Source organism: Ctenopharyngodon idella, chromosome 1, assembly GCF_019924925.1.
Source record: "Ctenopharyngodon idella isolate HZGC_01 chromosome 1, HZGC01, whole genome shotgun sequence".
NCBI classification, from domain to species: domain Eukaryota; kingdom Metazoa; phylum Chordata; class Actinopteri; order Cypriniformes; family Xenocyprididae; genus Ctenopharyngodon; species Ctenopharyngodon idella.
This window is the reverse complement of record NC_067220.1, coordinates 33,368,413-33,386,219: the sequence shown is the minus strand read 5'-3', so window position 1 is coordinate 33,386,219 and position 17,807 is coordinate 33,368,413. Positions and strand designations below refer to the sequence as shown.

At 37.0% G+C, this 17,807-nt stretch overlaps 1 protein-coding gene across 4 annotated transcripts in view; it reads left to right on the top strand.

Moving 5' to 3' along the window:
• Positions 1–17,807, top strand: part of htt (huntingtin) — a 49,751-nt gene that overhangs the window by 15,785 nt on the left and 16,159 nt on the right. For all 4 annotated transcript variants that reach the window (XM_051908442.1, XM_051908357.1, XM_051908294.1 and 1 more), the window contains 21 exons: positions 461–606; positions 795–946; positions 1,816–2,018; positions 2,126–2,252; positions 2,395–2,519; positions 4,764–4,874; positions 4,978–5,055; positions 5,141–5,364; positions 5,473–5,551; positions 8,555–8,716; positions 8,875–8,930; positions 9,726–9,874; positions 10,715–10,851; positions 10,991–11,107; positions 11,237–11,359; positions 11,663–11,913; positions 13,524–13,666; positions 13,797–14,007; positions 15,122–15,257; positions 16,365–16,544; positions 16,625–16,801. In XM_051908442.1, the coding sequence (XP_051764402.1) occupies positions 461–606; positions 795–946; positions 1,816–2,018; positions 2,126–2,252; positions 2,395–2,519; positions 4,764–4,874; positions 4,978–5,055; positions 5,141–5,364; positions 5,473–5,551; positions 8,555–8,716; positions 8,875–8,930; positions 9,726–9,874; positions 10,715–10,851; positions 10,991–11,107; positions 11,237–11,359; positions 11,663–11,913; positions 13,524–13,666; positions 13,797–14,007; positions 15,122–15,257; positions 16,365–16,544; positions 16,625–16,801 (3,087 nt within the window). The remainder of the gene's footprint in view (positions 1–460; positions 607–794; positions 947–1,815; positions 2,019–2,125; positions 2,253–2,394; positions 2,520–4,763; positions 4,875–4,977; positions 5,056–5,140; positions 5,365–5,472; positions 5,552–8,554; positions 8,717–8,874; positions 8,931–9,725; positions 9,875–10,714; positions 10,852–10,990; positions 11,108–11,236; positions 11,360–11,662; positions 11,914–13,523; positions 13,667–13,796; positions 14,008–15,121; positions 15,258–16,364; positions 16,545–16,624; positions 16,802–17,807) is intronic.

Genomic DNA, 17,807 nt, shown 5'->3' with positions numbered 1-17,807 from the left:
CGAATCAGTGATTCGGAGCGCCAAAGTCACATGATTTCACGTGACTTGCTGGCATAGAGGCCTCACTAAGCCATTGGATTTCATCAAAAATATCTTAATTTGTGTTCCAAAGATGAACGAAGATCTTACGGGTGTAGAACGACATGAGGGCGAGTAATTTTTGGGTGAACTAACCCTTTGTTTCGTATTACTTTTTTGAAGCATCTCTAAATACCAAGACTCAACAGAGGTCAAAGAAGTTGTTTTTTAGAGGATCATAACTTATTTTTCTTGTTTGTAATTTTGTCTTGAGGTATAGCAACATACTGTAACAAAACAAGGCAGAAAAAAAATGTAATAATGACAGGGCTCTGTGGGTTCCTTGGTTGGAAATTTGGTGTTGCAGAAGTAACTTTATGTATTATGAGTGGTCTTATTTGAACCCAATGTCTAATCTCATGATTTAATGTCATCTCTCCAGTTTGGCTGTTGTGAGGCTCTGTACCTTTTGTCCAGCACCTTCCCAGTGTGCACCTGGAGCACAGGCTGGCACTGTGGCTTTGTGAGCTCTTCTGTCTTTCATCTCAACCGCTCCAGCCAGTACCGCAGCCGAGGACGCTCCTTTAGGTACACACTCACAAAATAATCTTAAGCTTAGAGCAATAATATCGTCCTTCAGGACCAAGAATCAAGCCTGTGTGAAGATTTGATGTCTTGATCATATAGTTTGTACAAAGACTATAAAGTCAAGCTCCATTTGCAATGTAAGCGCAATGTTTGACTTTGCAAAGGTTTAAATGTGCTCTTTTCTTTAGTCTGTCTCAGTCTGGCAGTAGTGAGGAGGTGCGCAGGTCTCTGACGGTTGGTGTGGCCGGTATGGTTTTGTCTCTCCTCTCCTCTGCTTGGTTCCCTCTTGATCTCTCCGCCCATCAGGCTGCTCTTCTACTGTCTGGAAACCTTCTTGCTGGTACAAACTCATTTAGATTAGATTAGCCACAGTTTAACCCGCCTTAGCTGTTTTAAAATAGTCACACTTTGGCTGTTGACAGTCATTTTTGAGAAGAGTGTAACTTTTTTTTGTTTAATGAAAAAATCTTCTCTGAAGTAGTAACAATAAAATTATGTTTGTTAAAATTATGCTGGATTGTATGCAAATTTTAAGGGGATTTTAGGTTATTTAGACCTTGTCTGTTGGGGGCCTTTTTTTGACATGAAACAGTAAACATGTCATTTTGTTTTTTAAATAAAACTAATTTTCCTTAAATAGTAATAATAGCAATATGCGTATATAACTAATATGGTCTAATTTGCATGTAAATTTTTACGCAAATAAGCAAACATTTGTAACTTTACTACAGTAAAAATCTAAACTTCTGTAAGTGAATTTTTTGAACTCTGGATGTTTTATAGTCTTGCTCCTTTATTTCTGTCTGTGTTTGTTCAGCATTGTGGCTGATATGTAGATTTTATTCAACACGTATGTCATATTTAAAAAAAAAAAGTTCTCTGCATTATTGTCTTTCCCATTAATTTCCTATTGTCGTTCAATTTTGACAGTGACCAGCGAAGATGCGACTTTTATTATGTCTACTCATTAAAGTCCATTTATTTTTTTAGTTAATACTGAAAAAAGTAATCAAGTTTTGAACCACACTGATTAAGAAAACTTCAACAAAAAATTAAATCTTTCAAAAATGAGCGAACAGCCTAGGAGGGTTAAGTGTGATTTTTATTCCATTCATCCAACGCTAATAGACGTATCACCTGTTGAGCTAATTACATATTTTTTCTAGGCCCGTTTAAATTTAAAATGATGTTTTTTGCCTGTTTTTGAAGCTATTGCACCAAAGTGCATGAAGAGCCCATGGGCCGGTGAGGAGGAGTCTAACCCCGCCCCCTCTAAGGTGGAGGAGCCGTGGCCTGCTCTTAACGACCGTTCTCTGGTTGTTATGGTGGAGCAACTGTTCTCGCACCTGCTGAAGATCCTAAACATCTGCGCTCATGTGCTGGATGACACACTCCCAGGCCCTGCAGTCAAGGTAAAAAATGCATTCAGTAGATTTTGATTATAATAATTCTCATGTAAACGTAATACTTTCTCACTATATTTAAAAGCTTCATTATTTCTGTTAATCCTTCCTGCCAGGCTACTTTACCCTCATTGGCCAACACTCCCTCTCTCAGTCCAATCAGACGGAAGGGTAAAGAGAAGGAGATGACGGAGCCAAGCAACACCCCCATGAGCCCAAAGAAAGGAGGAGAGACCAACACAGGTACAATCACACCTACAGAGCCACCTGTTGACCATACAGATGAGTAGTACTGCTTTGAGTAAACAAGGAAAATAGGTCTCGTTGTCTTGTTCATTATTTATTAATTGAATATTTATGGGTGTCTTTTACTGTTTTCTTACAGGCAGAGCAGCAGACAGCGCAGCAACGGCAGCGGTTAACAAGTCCACCACTCTGGGCAGCTTTTATCACCTCCCTCCTTATCTGAAGCTTTATGATGCACTGAGAGCTACACACGCTAACTACAAAGTAAGTCCACAGTCATTAGCATTTTGATTTTTGTCTTTTATATATACTAATGCTCAAAAGTTTGGGGTCAGTAAGATTTGTTTTTTCTTTTTGTAAGAATTGAAGACTTTTATTTAGCAAGGATGCATTGATTTATCAAAAGTGACAGTGAAGACATTTTATAATGTTACAAAAGATTTCTAAGCTCAGCAAAAAAAGAAACGTCCTTTTTTCAGGGTACTGTATTTTGAAGATAATTTTGTAAAGTCCAAATAAACTTTACAGATCTGTATTGGAAAGTATTTAAACAATGTTTTTCATGCTTGAACCATAAACAATGATTGCACATGGATCTGTGAAACAGTCCTTAAGACACTAACAGTTTACAGGCGGTAGACAATTAAGGCCACAGTTCCAGTAACTCAGGACATTAAAGAGACTTTTCTACTGACTCCAAAAGAACGCAAGGAGAAAGATGCCCAGGGTCTCTGATCACCTGTGTGAACATGCCATAGTCCTGCTGCAGGAGGCACAAGGACTACAGATGTGACCAGAGCAATAAACTGCAATGTCTGTAATGTAAGATGCCTAAGGCAGTCCTACCAGGTGACTGGAAGGACGGCTGATCATCCTTGCTGTGCCAAACCACGTGTAACCATGTGACCCCCCCCCTTTGTTCAGGCACTCATTATTCCATTTCTGTTCATCAAGTGTCTGTGAAATTTCTTCATTTTATGTCTCAGTTGTTGAATCTTTTTCTGTTCATACAAATATTTACACATAATAAGAAATTTGCTGGAAAAAAAGCAGTTGAAAGTGGAAGAATGTTTCTTTTTTTTGCTGAGTATATTTAAAATAAATGCTGTTCTATTGATCTTTCTATTTATCTTGGAAAAAAGTTTATCATGGTTTCCACATAAATATTATGAAGCACAACTGTTTTCAACATTGATAATAATGAGAAATGTTTCTTGAGCAGCAAATCAGCATATTAGACTGATTTCTGAAGGATCATGTGACACAAGACTGGAGTAATTATGCTAAAAATTTACCTTTGCATCACAGGAATAAATTACATTTTAAAATATATTAAAATGAAAAACCGTTATTTTAAATTATAATAAATTGTTTTTTTACTGCATTTTTGATCAAATAAAGCTTGGTGAGCATATGAGACTTTTGACCGACCCCAACTTTTTGAACGGAAGCATATGTTTTAACTTAGCACTAACTGGGGCCTGTAATATGAAGCCAGATTAGCTGGTTAACCAGGTAAGTTTCAGATTAGTTTGCGCCAATCCTGGGTTTTAGGTACCATGAAAGTGACTTGGCTTTTAGCGGTGTTCATCAACATAGTAACTTGCGCTCCACAGCTAACCTGCTCCGGGGCAGGTTTTGTTAAGAGATCTCAAACCGAAATTGGACCAATGAGATGTGAGCAAAGTGACAGTGACACATCCAACGCAATAAAGGCACTCCCCCAGGTTCTCTTCATCCAAATTAAAGGTCACTATATAGTAAAAACAAATATTTAACAATGAAATTGTCTGGCTTTAATGATAATTACAATTATTTTATGATTTATATATGATTTATATAATTATTATATGATCTATATTATTAATAATCCATTACACACAAGCAATTTTAGTTTAACAGTTATTATTAAGCATTTAGTTTAAATTAATAATATTATATACAGATCATATGTAATAAGCTGTAGAATCAATAGATAACTCTTTAAAAATGACTACATGTGACGTGTCTGAGTCTCTATCGCTAAATATTATCAACAATATAAACTAACTTCACAAGTTTCACTTGCATTGATAGAGCATTGATAATTTATTTCATGGACAAGTATTTTCTTTAGTGTAAATGCGTTTAAATTCTTTATTTTCTTCAAACTCTTAACCTTTAGCAAAAGAGTTTTGAATCGCGCTGACTTTCTGTCGATAAGTGAATCACAGTTTCTCTGTTGCAAGGCATGAGTAGACAGAGAAAGCTGATGATCAGCATCATGGTACCAACAAAGCCGAATTGGAGTGGTTTTGTTTTGTCAATTTGAAACTAATCCTGTAATCCTGAGTTTGAAACTACCGTCATGGTACAGGCCCCAGGTTAAGAGAAGCTCTTTTGACTATCTTAGGAAGAGATATCACAATTACGTGCTTCGCTTTTTTTATCTCATTCCGAGTACTCAATTCAAAATGCCCATCCTTACTGTATTCATCTGGCTTATAATTTTTGTTTTCTTTTTCCAAGGTCACATTAGACCTTCACAACACCAATGAGAAGTTTGGGGGTTTCCTGAGGTCAGCGCTTGATGTCCTTTCGCAGCTGCTTGAGTTGGCCACCCTGCATGATATTGGCAAAGTATGACGTCAAAGCCCAATTCCATCTTGTCGATAAACAAAGTATGATATCTGAGCAAAATCCATATTAAGAACAGACTTTCCCTCTGTATTTATCTGTCTAGTGTGTTGAAGAGATCCTGGGCTACCTTAAGTCCTGTTTCTCACGCGAACCTACTATGGCCACCGTGTGTGTTCAGCAGGTTAGACGTGCACATTTCTAACTCCTCTGTTTTAAACCATGACATTACAAACTCCTGGGCTTCACAGTTTGCTCTCTGCTTACAGCTTTTGAAGGCGTTGTTTGGGACCAATCTTGCCTCTCAGTATGAGGGGGCCTCATCTCACCCGTGTCGGTCCCAGGGCAAGGCCCTCCGGCTCGGCTCGACCAGTGTTAGACCTGGCCTCTACCATTACTGCTTCATGGCCCCTTACACTCATTTTACCCAGGCACTCGCAGACGCCAGCCTCAGAAACATGGTGCAAGCTGAACAAGAACAGGACGCCTCTGGGTGAGTGTTTTGTGTACAACATTTCTTCATAGAGATCTATCTATTAAAATAATAAACAAAATCAAGAGACCCATTATGACTACACATGCCATCTCTGTGATCCTATAGGTGGTTTGATGTCATGCAAAAAGTCTCCAATCAGCTGAGGTCAAACATCACCAATGTCACTCGCCATCGAGGAGACAAGGTAAATTGCCCCGTGATATGTGACTATAATTACAATTTTGGGATATTTTTTCATTTTTTTTTTTAAAGTTGTTGACTGAAATAATTATATGTTTATTCTGGTAGATGAGGAGTATATTAAAATGGATAGATTTTGGGAGATGTGTATTTGTTCAAAGGTTTTTATTTAGTTATTTGATGGGTCTGTTTGTTTTATAAGGTTTAGTTTATATACAGTAGTATATAATATTATTATTATTATTATTATTATTACAAACCTGATTCCAAAAAAGTTGGGACACTGTACAAATTGTGAATAAAAAAGGAATGCAATAATTTACAAATCTCATAAACTTATATTTTATTCACAATAGAATATAGATAACATATCAAATGTTGAAAGTGAGACATTTTGAAATGTCATGCCAAATATTGGCTCATTTTGGATTTCATGAGAGCTACACATTCCAAAAAAGTTGGGACAGGTAGCAATAAGAGGCCGGAAAAGTTAAATGTACATATAAGGAACAGCTGGAGGACCAATTTGCAACTTATTAGGTCAATTGGCAACATGATTGGGTATAAAAAGAGCCTCTCAGAGTGGCAGTGTCTCTCAGAAGTCAAGATGGGCAGAGGATCACCAATTCCCCCAGTGCTGCGGCGAAAAATAGTGGAGCAATATCAGAAAGGAGTTTCTCAGAGAAAAATTGCAAAGAGTTTGAAGTTATCATCATCTACAGTGCATAATATCATCCAAAGATTCTGGAACAATCTCTGTGCGTAAGGGTCAAGGCTGGAAAACCATACTGGATGCCCGTGATCTTCGGGCCCTTAGACGGCACTGCGTCACATACAGGAATGCTACTGTAATGGAAATCACAACATGGGCTCAGGAATACTTCCAGAAAACATTGTCGGTGAACACAATCCACCGTGCCATTCGCCGTTGCCGGCTAAAACTCTATAGGTCAAAAAAGAAGCCATGTCTAAACATGATCCAGAAGCGCAGGTGTCTTCTCTGGGCCAAGGCTCATTTAAAATGGACTGTGGCAAAGTGGAAAACTGTTCTGTGGTCAGACGAATCAAAATTTGAAGTTCTTTTTGGAAAACTGGGACACCATGTCATCCGGCCTAAAGAGGACAAGGACAGCCCAAGTTGTTATCAGCGCTTAGTTCAGAAAGCCTGCATCTCTGATGGTATGGGGTTGCATGAGTGCGTGTGGCATGGGCAGCTTACACATCTGGAAAGGCACCATCAATGCTGAAATGTATATATCCAAGTTCTAGAACAACATATGCTCCCATTCAGACGTCGTCTCTTTCAGGGAAGACCTTGCATTTTCCAACATGACAATGCCAGACCAAATACTGCATCAATTACAACATCATGGCTGCGTAGAAGAAGGATCCGGGCACTGAAATGGCCAGCCTGCAGTCCAGATCTTTCACCCATAGAAAACATTTGGCGCATCATAAAGAGGAAGATGCGACAAAGAAGACCTAAGACAGTTGAGCAACTAGAAGCCTGTATTAGACAAGAATGGGACAACATTCCTATTCCTAAACTTGAGCAACTTGTCTCCTCAGTCCCCAGACGTTTGCAGACTGTTATAAAAAGAAGAGGGGATGCCACACAGTGGTAAACATGGCCTTGTCCCAACTTTTTTGAGATGTGTTGATGCCATGAAATTTAAAATCAACTTATTTTTCCCTTAAAATTATACATTTTCTCAGTTTAAACATTTGTTATGTCATCTATGTTGTATTCTGAATAAAATATTGAAATTTGAAACTTCCACATCATTGCATTCCTTTTTTATTCACAATTTGTACAGTGTCCCAACTTTTTTGGAATCGGGATTGTATTATTGTTAGTTGCTGTGTATGGTATTATTGGTAACACTTTACAATAAGGTTCATTAGTTAACATTAATTAACTACTTTAGTTAACATGAGCTAAGAATGAACAATACATCTACAGCATTTATTAATCTAAATTAATGTTAATTTCAACATTTACTAATACATTATTAAAATCAAAAGTTGTATTAGCATTAGTTAATACACTGTGAACTGACACGAACAAACAATGCATGACTGTATTTTTAACGATCATTAAAGATGAATAAATACTGTAACAAATGTTTTGTTCATTATTAGTTCATGTTAGTTAATACATTAACTAATGTTAACTAATGAAACCTTATTGTAAAGTGTTAATGTATTATTATTTGATGCTGTTATTTATTTCATGATTTTGACAATGTTTTGTGTAGGTGTATACCACCAGTCTAATGTCTCGTCTGGTACAGTAAAATATATTTAAATCAATACCTTGCAGTGTTATTTCAACTTTTACCTTGCAGTGTTATTTTATAATGACTTGTGTACTATTATAGTAATTATTCATATTTTGAATTGGTTTTTGTTTTTATATTTTCATTTTTAATTTGAGTCATTTTGTCATTTTTATTAGTTTTTGTATATTTCTATTTCGCTTTAATTTTAAAATGAAAAACTTAATCGTAAACTTGTTTACTTCAGTTAGTTGCCAATGCATCATTTCTAATTTCTCATTTTCATAACTTTTCCAAGTTTTCAAGTTGAAGTTTTTCACCTAATTTTTGTTTTATTTAAATTTCGGCTTTATTTTAATTACCAAAATTATTTGGTGTAAAACCATTATCACTGAAGCAAATTTTGATGGACTGTGATAGATTGAACTCTGTTAGAATTCTTTATTTTACAGTTGACTCTTATAAAAAAATGTTTAATGAAGTAAGACCAGATCTAGTGTTTTGTAGAGTTTCTATCTAAGATAAAATTTAAAAATATATTTGAATCATTCCTTTTTAATCTCTTTCTTGCCATGAATATAGCCGGGGTAGCTGGCACGGCGTTAAACTATAAACAAACAAAAAACAAAATTATTTTTAATAATTTTAGTTTTAGTTAACAATAACAACACTGATACCACTCCGTACAGTAAAAGTGGCTAATAGTTGACTCCTTGTGTGTGTTTCAGAATGCCATTCATAATCACATCCGTTTGTTTGAGCCGCTGGTGATTAAAGCTCTGAAGCAGTACACCACCAGCACCTCAGTGGCCCTGCAAAGACAGGTGCTGGACCTACTCGCCCAGCTTGTGCAGCTCCGGGTCAACTACTGTTTGCTTGATTCAGACCAGGTGAGTCATTTTGACCTGTGGATCAAACTCATACTGAGTCCACATGCAGTGTACCATTTTGCGCCACTAATTGAGAATCAAAACAAATCTTGGTATTGTTTTATTTTTATATTAGACTTACACAATGAAAATATTTTACTACTATGTGTTTGTTTCAGGTATTCATTGGTTTCGTGCTGAAGCAGTTTGAGTATATTGAAGTGGGGCAGTTCAGGTAAGACCTTATGACATTCACATCACCATACATTGCCATTCAAAAGTTTGGGGTCGATAAGATTTATACTCCCGGTTTCACAGACAAGGCTTAAGCTAGTCCTGGACTAAAATGCATGTTTGAGCTGTTTCCACTGAAAGCTACTTGCACTGACATATCTTAAAATATGTCACTGCCATTGTTTTGTCTCAAGATGCACACCAGTAATGTGTTTTTCTAGGGTACATTTATAAAAGCAACTTAAATGCCCTAATTGAACTAAGGCCTAATCCTGGCTTAGGCTAAGCCCTAGGCTAAACCGGGCCTTAATGTTTTTGAAAGAAATCTATTATAAAGGTTGCATTTATTTGATCAAAAATACAGTAAAAACAATTTAAAATAACTGTTTTCTGTTTTAATATATTTTAAAATGTAATTTATTCCTGTGATGGTGAATTTTCAGCATCATTACTCATTACAAAAATCATTCTAATATGCTGATTTGCTAAAGGAACAATTATTATTATTATCAATGATGAAAATGCATGTGCTGCTTAATGTATTTATGGAAACATTATACATATTTTCAGGACTCTTTTATGACATTTTTTGTAACATTATAAATGTCTTTTACTGTATTTTTTGATCAAATCAATGTGTCCTTGCACAATAAAACTATTAATTTCTTTCAAAAAAAAAAAATAAAAATCTTACTGACCCCAAACTTTTGAATGGTAGTGTAACATTCAATTACACATGCTCAGGTTTGCTAATATTTATTAGTTTGCACTAAACGGATTTATTTTTTCTGTGTAGGGACTCTGAAGAGATTGTGCCCAACATTTTCTTCTTCCTGGTTCTGCTGTCCTATGAGCGCTACCACTCCAAACAGATCATCAGCATCCCAAAGATCATTCAGCTGTGTGACGGCATCATGGCCAGTGGCAGGAAGGCAGTAACGCATGGTGTGTAGAGTCACAACACGCATATATATTCACATTCTCAAGCAGAAAATGTAACAACTGTAAATCAAAACCCATTTTAGACTAAAAATAAATGTTTCCATATTTCCTTATTTACTAATAATGAACAGACAGTCCTATTATGCTTTTTTACATTTTCAACTTTCTTAAGTGTGTAATGTTGCTGTTTGAGTATGAAAAAGGTCTGCAAAGTTACAAAGCACAAAGTCACTCCAATATCTATATATCTCTATATCAGTAAGCACTGTTTCTGAACTTCCTGAAACGCCTTGATTGTGGTCTTGAGTTTTATTCCAGGAATGTGCAATATTCCTCATTTAAATTATTCTCACCCCAAAACATATGCAAAATAAAGGGAGGCCTGGTTGAGTTGCATTAGTAGTGTGTTGTCGCCATGTCCAGAGACGCTGTTGTTTCCACCCTGTATCTAACTCGATTATGGTAAGGGGAATGACATTTCTGAAACACTCAAAGAGGTTGACCAACCACAACTCACTTATCCAGTCAACCAATCAGAGCACATTGCACTTTTCAGAAGGAGGGGCTTTATAGTTAAAGGAACTAAAAAGAGCATTACTGACAGACTAGGAAGAGAGGTGCTGCAACTATGTAAAATATGTGAAAAATGTGTTTTTTGAACATTCAAGCATGAATGCCTATACTAGTAGACCCCAAAAACAAAAACTTTGTAAATGGGCATAATAGGTCTTCTTTAAACAAACTACATATTTTTATTCAGAAATGGTTGAATATCATGTAGAATAAGCATTAATCTGGTCAATTGAAAAAGTGTTTATTTTTATACTCCTCTTCATTTCTCAGCAATCCCTGCACTGCAGCCCATAGTGCACGACCTCTTTGTGCTGAGAGGCTCCAATAAAGCAGATGCAGGAAAAGAGCTGGAAACTCAAAAGGAAGTAGTGGTGTCCATGCTTCTACGCCTCGTCCAACACCATCAGGTAACAATCCCATTCTGGTGTGTGTGTGTGTGTGTGTGTGTGTGTGTGTGTGTGTGTGTGTGTGTGTGTTCGTTTTGGAAAAACGTACTCTTTCCATTCATGGATTTATGTGTAAAATCATGCATGTTTGTGTCTGTAGGTGCTGGAGATGTTTATTCTGATCCTACAGCAGTGCCATAAAGAGAATGAAGATAAGTGGAAGAGGCTTTCACGACAGATTGCGGACATCATCCTGCCAATGATTGGCAAACAGCAAGTGAGGCTCTGTTTCGAATTTGCGTCTTGATATCAATACGTTTTCAACCACCAGATTCATCTAAGATTCTGAATTCAAGCTAACAGTTAGTAAATGCACTTTACATATTTGCTTCTGTGTGCTTGGCAGATGCACCTGGACTCCCATGAGGCATTGGGTGTGTTAAACACACTGTTTGAGACAGTGGCTCCCTCCTCTCTGCGGCCTGTAGACATGCTACTGAAGAGCATGTTCATCACACCATCTACCCTTGTGAGAATCAGTCACATGTTGCTTAGATTACTTTCCTGATGCTACAGATAATATTATCAGTTTAAATAGGATGAACAGTGGCTGTAAAAAAGCAAGTAAATGTGCAGTCAAATTAGATATATTTTGTGGGAAAAAGGGTCCATTGTCTATTGTCAATTGTGTAGTAATGCATGAAGTACATCTCACACAGGATTCTTATTGAAATTACTGGATTTTGCCCACAAAAATTAGCTGGACAGTGGTAATTCTGACTGCATCTTAACCCTATAAAGTGGCTCACTGTGTCCCTGTTCTTTTCTGTAGGCATCAGTGGGTACGGGGCAGTTGTGGGTGTCTGGGATTCTTGCCATCCTGCGTGTCCTAATCTCGCAGTCCACAGAGGACATCATTCTGTCTCGTATTCAGGAACTTTCACTGTCACCATACCTCCTCTCCTGTCCCACTATCCGGCGATTGTGTGACGATGACTCCTCCCCTCCTGAAGCTCCGCCTGCTACCATGGAAGATGCCAATGGGGAGCCGCAGCGTTTCCCTCCTGAGGAAACATTTGCTAGGTAATTGCTGGTCGCTGTCCATTAAAGTCAGTCTATGATTGTGGCAAAACAAATGCTTACTATGGCACAACTAAATATGAAATATTTATTTATTTATTTATTTAGTTAGTTAGGTGCTTTCTGACCTGAGTAAATCCGAGAAAAAATTGTAAGGCTTTCGAATACTTTTTAAATATATATTTTTTTCATGCCTGGATAGCTTCCAACAGCTTGTCACAAGACATAAAAATACAGAAAGCTAATGTTCACGGCATTTACCTGTCACATTTGTCTGCGGCATTGTGTTCTTTTCTCAGCCTGGATGATGTAGCACCACTAGTTGTCGGAGGAGATTTCTTCTCTTATCCCTCTTTTTTGCTCTTTCCATTGCATAATTTATACATCTACATTCCATCTCCGTTTTCACGAATCCCACGACACATAACAAAAACACAGATCTGATCACGGCGCCCTCCATTCTCCAGTTGTTGACGTTGTTGAATGCCACATTTAAATGACATCGCTGTCGGCCGGCTTACGTCACTTCAGAGTTCCTACTTGTGGTGCGAATGCAACCAGGAAAATGGCCCTAGAGGAACATTTAGTTCTCGGGGGACCACACTGGTGACTAGTTCCTATAACTAAGTTCCTTATAACTACCCGGTGCTAAAGCCCCTAGTGTTATTGGTCGGTAACGTTTTTATGAATTTGAACAGTGTGTTGGTGAAAATGTTACATGACTTATTGCATTTATCTAATCGCAAAATCTGCAGTTTCAAAATATAAATGACAGCCCTGCATTTTGAAAAAGAATTCTGCTGATTTGCAAAAAAGGCCTAATATTACCCAATTTGATGATGCTGAGTTCAAAAGTATCAGTGTCAATATTCAAAATGTATTATTTAACTTACAATCTGCAAATGAGGGGAAAAATATTTTCCATTTAATGTCAAAGAACTTTAAATATATAAACCTTATTCACAAAATCTGTAATTTTCTGATGCTGTTTGGATGTAGTAAAAACACCCACAAATATATCAGAAATGATATAGGTCATGTTTGCATTTTCTTCTGTCACTGGCCATAATTCTGAAATCAGGATTAGGCATAAAATAATGTTGTACAAATGAAAATTGCCTTGGCTCAGGGGACGATAGGTATTATGTCTTTACTGGTGATTAAGGTTTAAAACAAGATTTCAAATGGTTGTCGAAAGCAAAACTTCTATGAAATGCACATATTTTGTGAGAAAGTATGACGTGCTTGAGCAAAACAGGCACTAATTTTGGAATCACCACCCCAAAATTCGTAAGAAGGAAGTATTGGACTTAATACTCGTTTTTATTTTACAGTACCATAGTAATATATTTCTTCATTGATTTCTAATTTTTATAATCTAAATGATAATAAAATAATATATTGAATAATAGTAGTAATAATACTAATTGTTGTTGTTGTATAGTCATATCCTCCTTTTTTGTCTTTAGTTGATCACAGTCCTGTTAAAGATTAGCTGAATGCTGCTAGAACATTTTTTATGTATTACAATATTACACAGAAAACAATCAGCATAACAAGACAAACACGGCAGCATTAATTATTACAGTTATGAATCTCTTTTTCTTTGTCAGGTTCTTATTGCAGTTGGTGGGGGTGTTGCTGGATGATATCGCCACAAAGCAGGTGAAAGTTGACATGAGTGAGCAGCAGCACACATTCTACTGTCAGCAGCTGGGCACACTGCTCATGTGTTTGATCCACATATTTAAATCAGGTACGCACACCCACACAGTCTCAACTCATACGCAGGACCCTTTACCAGCTTAGCATACTTCATGATCTCAGTAAAGGGCAACATTATTCCTTGTTTTTAATTATTACATTATTTCCCTTAAACCTGCCAGGAATGTTCCGGCGGATCACGGCAGCGGGCAGCAGGCTGCTGAAAGCGGAGGGAGGGGAAGGGGGTCATTTTTATACCCTGGAGGGTCTGAACAGCCTGGTGCTCCAGCTCATCACCACACACCCATCTCTGGTCCTGCTCTGGTGTCAGGTCCTTCTCATCATCAACTACACCAACTACACCTGGTGGTCCGAGGTGCATCAGACCCCCAGGTTAGACTACATACCAGCAGCCAAATAGGAAAGCCTGTTTAATTGATCCAACAGATACAACCAGCATGAGCAAAATTTTTGGTAGTTTTAGGAAGTCAAATGCTGTTTGTAATGGCAAATAACAAATTAGCCTTTCCCTGATTGCAAGTGATTACATTTATATGCGCTTTGTAACTGCGATAACATTCCATCGACAAGCAAATTGTCTGTCCACACCAGACGTGACACGGCTACGAAGAGCATGTGGGTGGGCTCTCTCTGCAAGCACACCGCACTTCAGTGGATATGTACATAATCAAATTCATAAATATTACACCATTTTAATGTTAAGAAAAAATACATATTGTGTGACTGAAACAGTCTTTGTCATAAATACACTTGTTTGTTTACAATTCACAGTTTGAAAGTTCTTGTTTCCCTTAAAGGGTTAGTTCACCCAAAAAAAGTTCTGCCATTAATTACTCACCCTCATGTCGTTTTAAACCTGTAAGACCTTCATTCATCTTCGTTCATCTTCAGAACACAAATTAAGATATACCTCCGAGAGGTTTTTTTTTTTATCTCCCATAGAAAGCAAAATAATTACCACATTCAAGGTCCAGAAAAGTAGTAAAAACATTGTTAAAATAGTCGACGTGACTACTGTGGTTCAACCCTAATGTTATGACGGATGAGAATAAAAAAATAAACAAAAATAACAACTTTATTCAACAATTTGCGGATCTTGCGGGTTTTGAAAGGACATGAGGGTGAGTAATTAATGACAGAAATTTCATTTTTGGGTGAACTAATCCGTTATTTTATTTTTAATATCTGAGGTGAATTATTTATTGTTGCTTTCCGTATGACTATAAAGGTCACATTACTCACATTAAATTTAATAAATCACATAATCAGTACCTGAGATTGTTGTTCAAGCCAGAAATAGAAGCCGTTTTTAAAATAGAATCACTTGTTGCTTGTAGCCTTTCTTGTTAGGACTCTGATTAACATGGAAAAGATACCTTTTATCACGCTGCGGTGTTGTGTTGCATCTGGTTAGGACATGGTGTAGGAGGCAAAGCCTGCAGTAAATCTTTTTTCATCACAAATCATGTTTTCATGACTCCATTAGGAGGCACAGTCTGTCCAGCACTAAGCTGCTGAGCCCGCACTCATCTGGAGAGGAGGAGAGGCCCGAGGGGAAGCTGGCTATGTGTAACAGAGAGATTGTCCGACGAGGAGCCCTTATCCTCTTCTGTGACTATGTGGTGAGATTTCTCAAGCTTTTTTAAAGCTGTGTCCAAAATCCTGAAGAGCTCTAGCATGAGTTTTATTTTACTTAGCCTAACTGCTCCATCACTACTCTTACTGAGCCACTAATACTGATAAACCTGTTTATAACCTGTTCATAAAACAGAATGTTAATTGGCACTACACTTTTAAAGTCTTTATTAGAACTAATCTGTTCACTCTAAAGCCACCTTGGTAGCGCCCCCAACCACCTACACTACTGTTATTATCATAATTTTTTGGAAAATTAATACTTTTATTCAGCAAGGAGGGATGCATTAAATTGATCAAAAGTGACAATTAAGACATTTATAATGTTACAAAAGATTTCTATTTCAACTGAATGCTGTTTTTTCCTAACTTCTGTTCATAAAGGAATCCTGGAAAAAAACAGTAATCTCAGTTTTTTCAAAATATTAAGCAAAACTGTTTTCAACATTGATAATAAAAAAAATGTTTTTGTTACCACCATATCAGCATATTAGAATGATTTCTGAAGGATCATGTGACACTGAATACTGGAGTAATGATGCTGAAAATTCAGCAATGCTATCAAAGGAATAAATTACATTTTAAAATATATTAAAAAAGAAAACATTTATTTTAAATTCTAATAATATTTCACAGTATTACTGTATTTTTCTAATTTGGTGAGCATAAGAAACTTCTTTCAAAAAACATTGAAAGTAATTTACTGACCACAAACTTTTGAACAAATAAATTAAAAAGTAAAAACTAAAACACTAAAGTCATTCATTTTAAAAGGTACAAGTGAATTTAGACACTAACCTTTTAACATACAGTATGAAAAATTAATTCTGAGATTTTCTATATAAAGTTTATATATAATTTATATTTAAGTGTTTATAAATTCTTTAAAATAAAGATTAACTTTGAGTGTACTGGCCAATATATATCCAGTAACATTGACTGATACTGATAATTAAAAAAAAATGTGGTAGCATATATCATACATCTCTATTTGCCAAGCTTACCATTCAGTATCATATTTCAAAAAACAAAAAACAAAAAAAACATTCGTAGCACAAAAATTTTCATATTTGTTTTTTGTCCTCCTCTCTCAGTGTCAGAACCTGCACGACTCTGAGCATCTGACGTGGCTGACTGTAAATCATGTGAGCGATCTGATTAGTCTTTCCCATGAGCCTCCAGTGCAGGATCTCATCAGTGCTGTGCACCGAAATTCGGCAGCCAGTGGACTCTTCATACAGGCCATACAATCACGCTGCGACAACCTTTCTACTGTAAGTACATGTACATGCATGACATCTTCTTTTACTTCATGCTGTCCTTATCTTCAGTCACTTATGTATTAAATGTGCAGCCGGTGATGCTGAAGAAGACCCTGCAGTGTCTGGAGGGCATTCATCTAAGTCAGTCTGGGGCTCTGCTCATGCTATACGTAGACAAACTACTCAACACGCCGTTCCGTGTGCTGGCTCGCATGGTGGATACACTCGCCTGCAGACGTGTGGAGATGCTGCTTGCCGAGACCCTGCAGGTAAAACACTTCTGTGCCATTCATTGTAATAGACTGTAAATAAATAAATAAACAAACCTAAAATAATTGTAACTAAAACACAAAAATAAAATAAAAGAGTTTGATGCATCTCCCCATGGATCTTCTACCACTGTAATAGATTGTGAGGATGGACAACTGAACAACCATCTATATTGAGCAATTTTGTACTATGGTATCTAAAGTTATTTGGCTCCTAAATAATTGTTTATAGGATCCAGTTTCTTCCCAGTAATTTTTTTTAGTTAGAATTAAGATATATTGTTATGTCTGATTTTGTCAAATACCACTAAATTAGCCAAACAAGTGTTAAATATACATGAAATTTATATTTGTAAAAAGCGCTATATAAATAAAGGTGACTAGACTAAATTAGCCATTCTCAAGCTTTCTGACTCTGAGGCTCCTCAGAAATTGCAAGCACAATAAACCTCAGAAGAATCGAAAATGGGCTACTTTCCCATAGACTGGAGTGAGACCATATGCTGCGTTCCAGGCAGGTTTTTGAGCCCGTAAGTCATGACTTCAAAACACGACTCACAACTTTGTAGCGTTCCAGGCAAGTCACGCCAAACTGCCTGAGTGTAAACAAACCAGCATGGCGGACCGTACGGGGCTTATGCTCATTTACAATTATTTCTATCGCCAAAGGTGCTTACTCCTTGCTTATTTGAGGTAAACGGAGGAGGAAAAACGGCGCATAAGGCAAGAGAAGCTGTTATACCTTTTATTTTACGTTATTTTACCGTGCTCTTGCATAAACACCGCATCCATAGGGGCTGCCATTGTTGTTTCGCGGGCTATGTGACGTCAGAGCGCGGAACTGGGAGTACATCGATCTAGTACGAGTTCACGGGTGGGAAGTCACGGGTTTGACTGCCGTTCCAGTGCACTTTTACGGGTAGAAGGTTGGAAAAACACGGGTTACGGGTTGCTTGGAACGCAGCAATAGACATCTCTTGAGCAGTAAAAAAGTAAAATAAGAAAT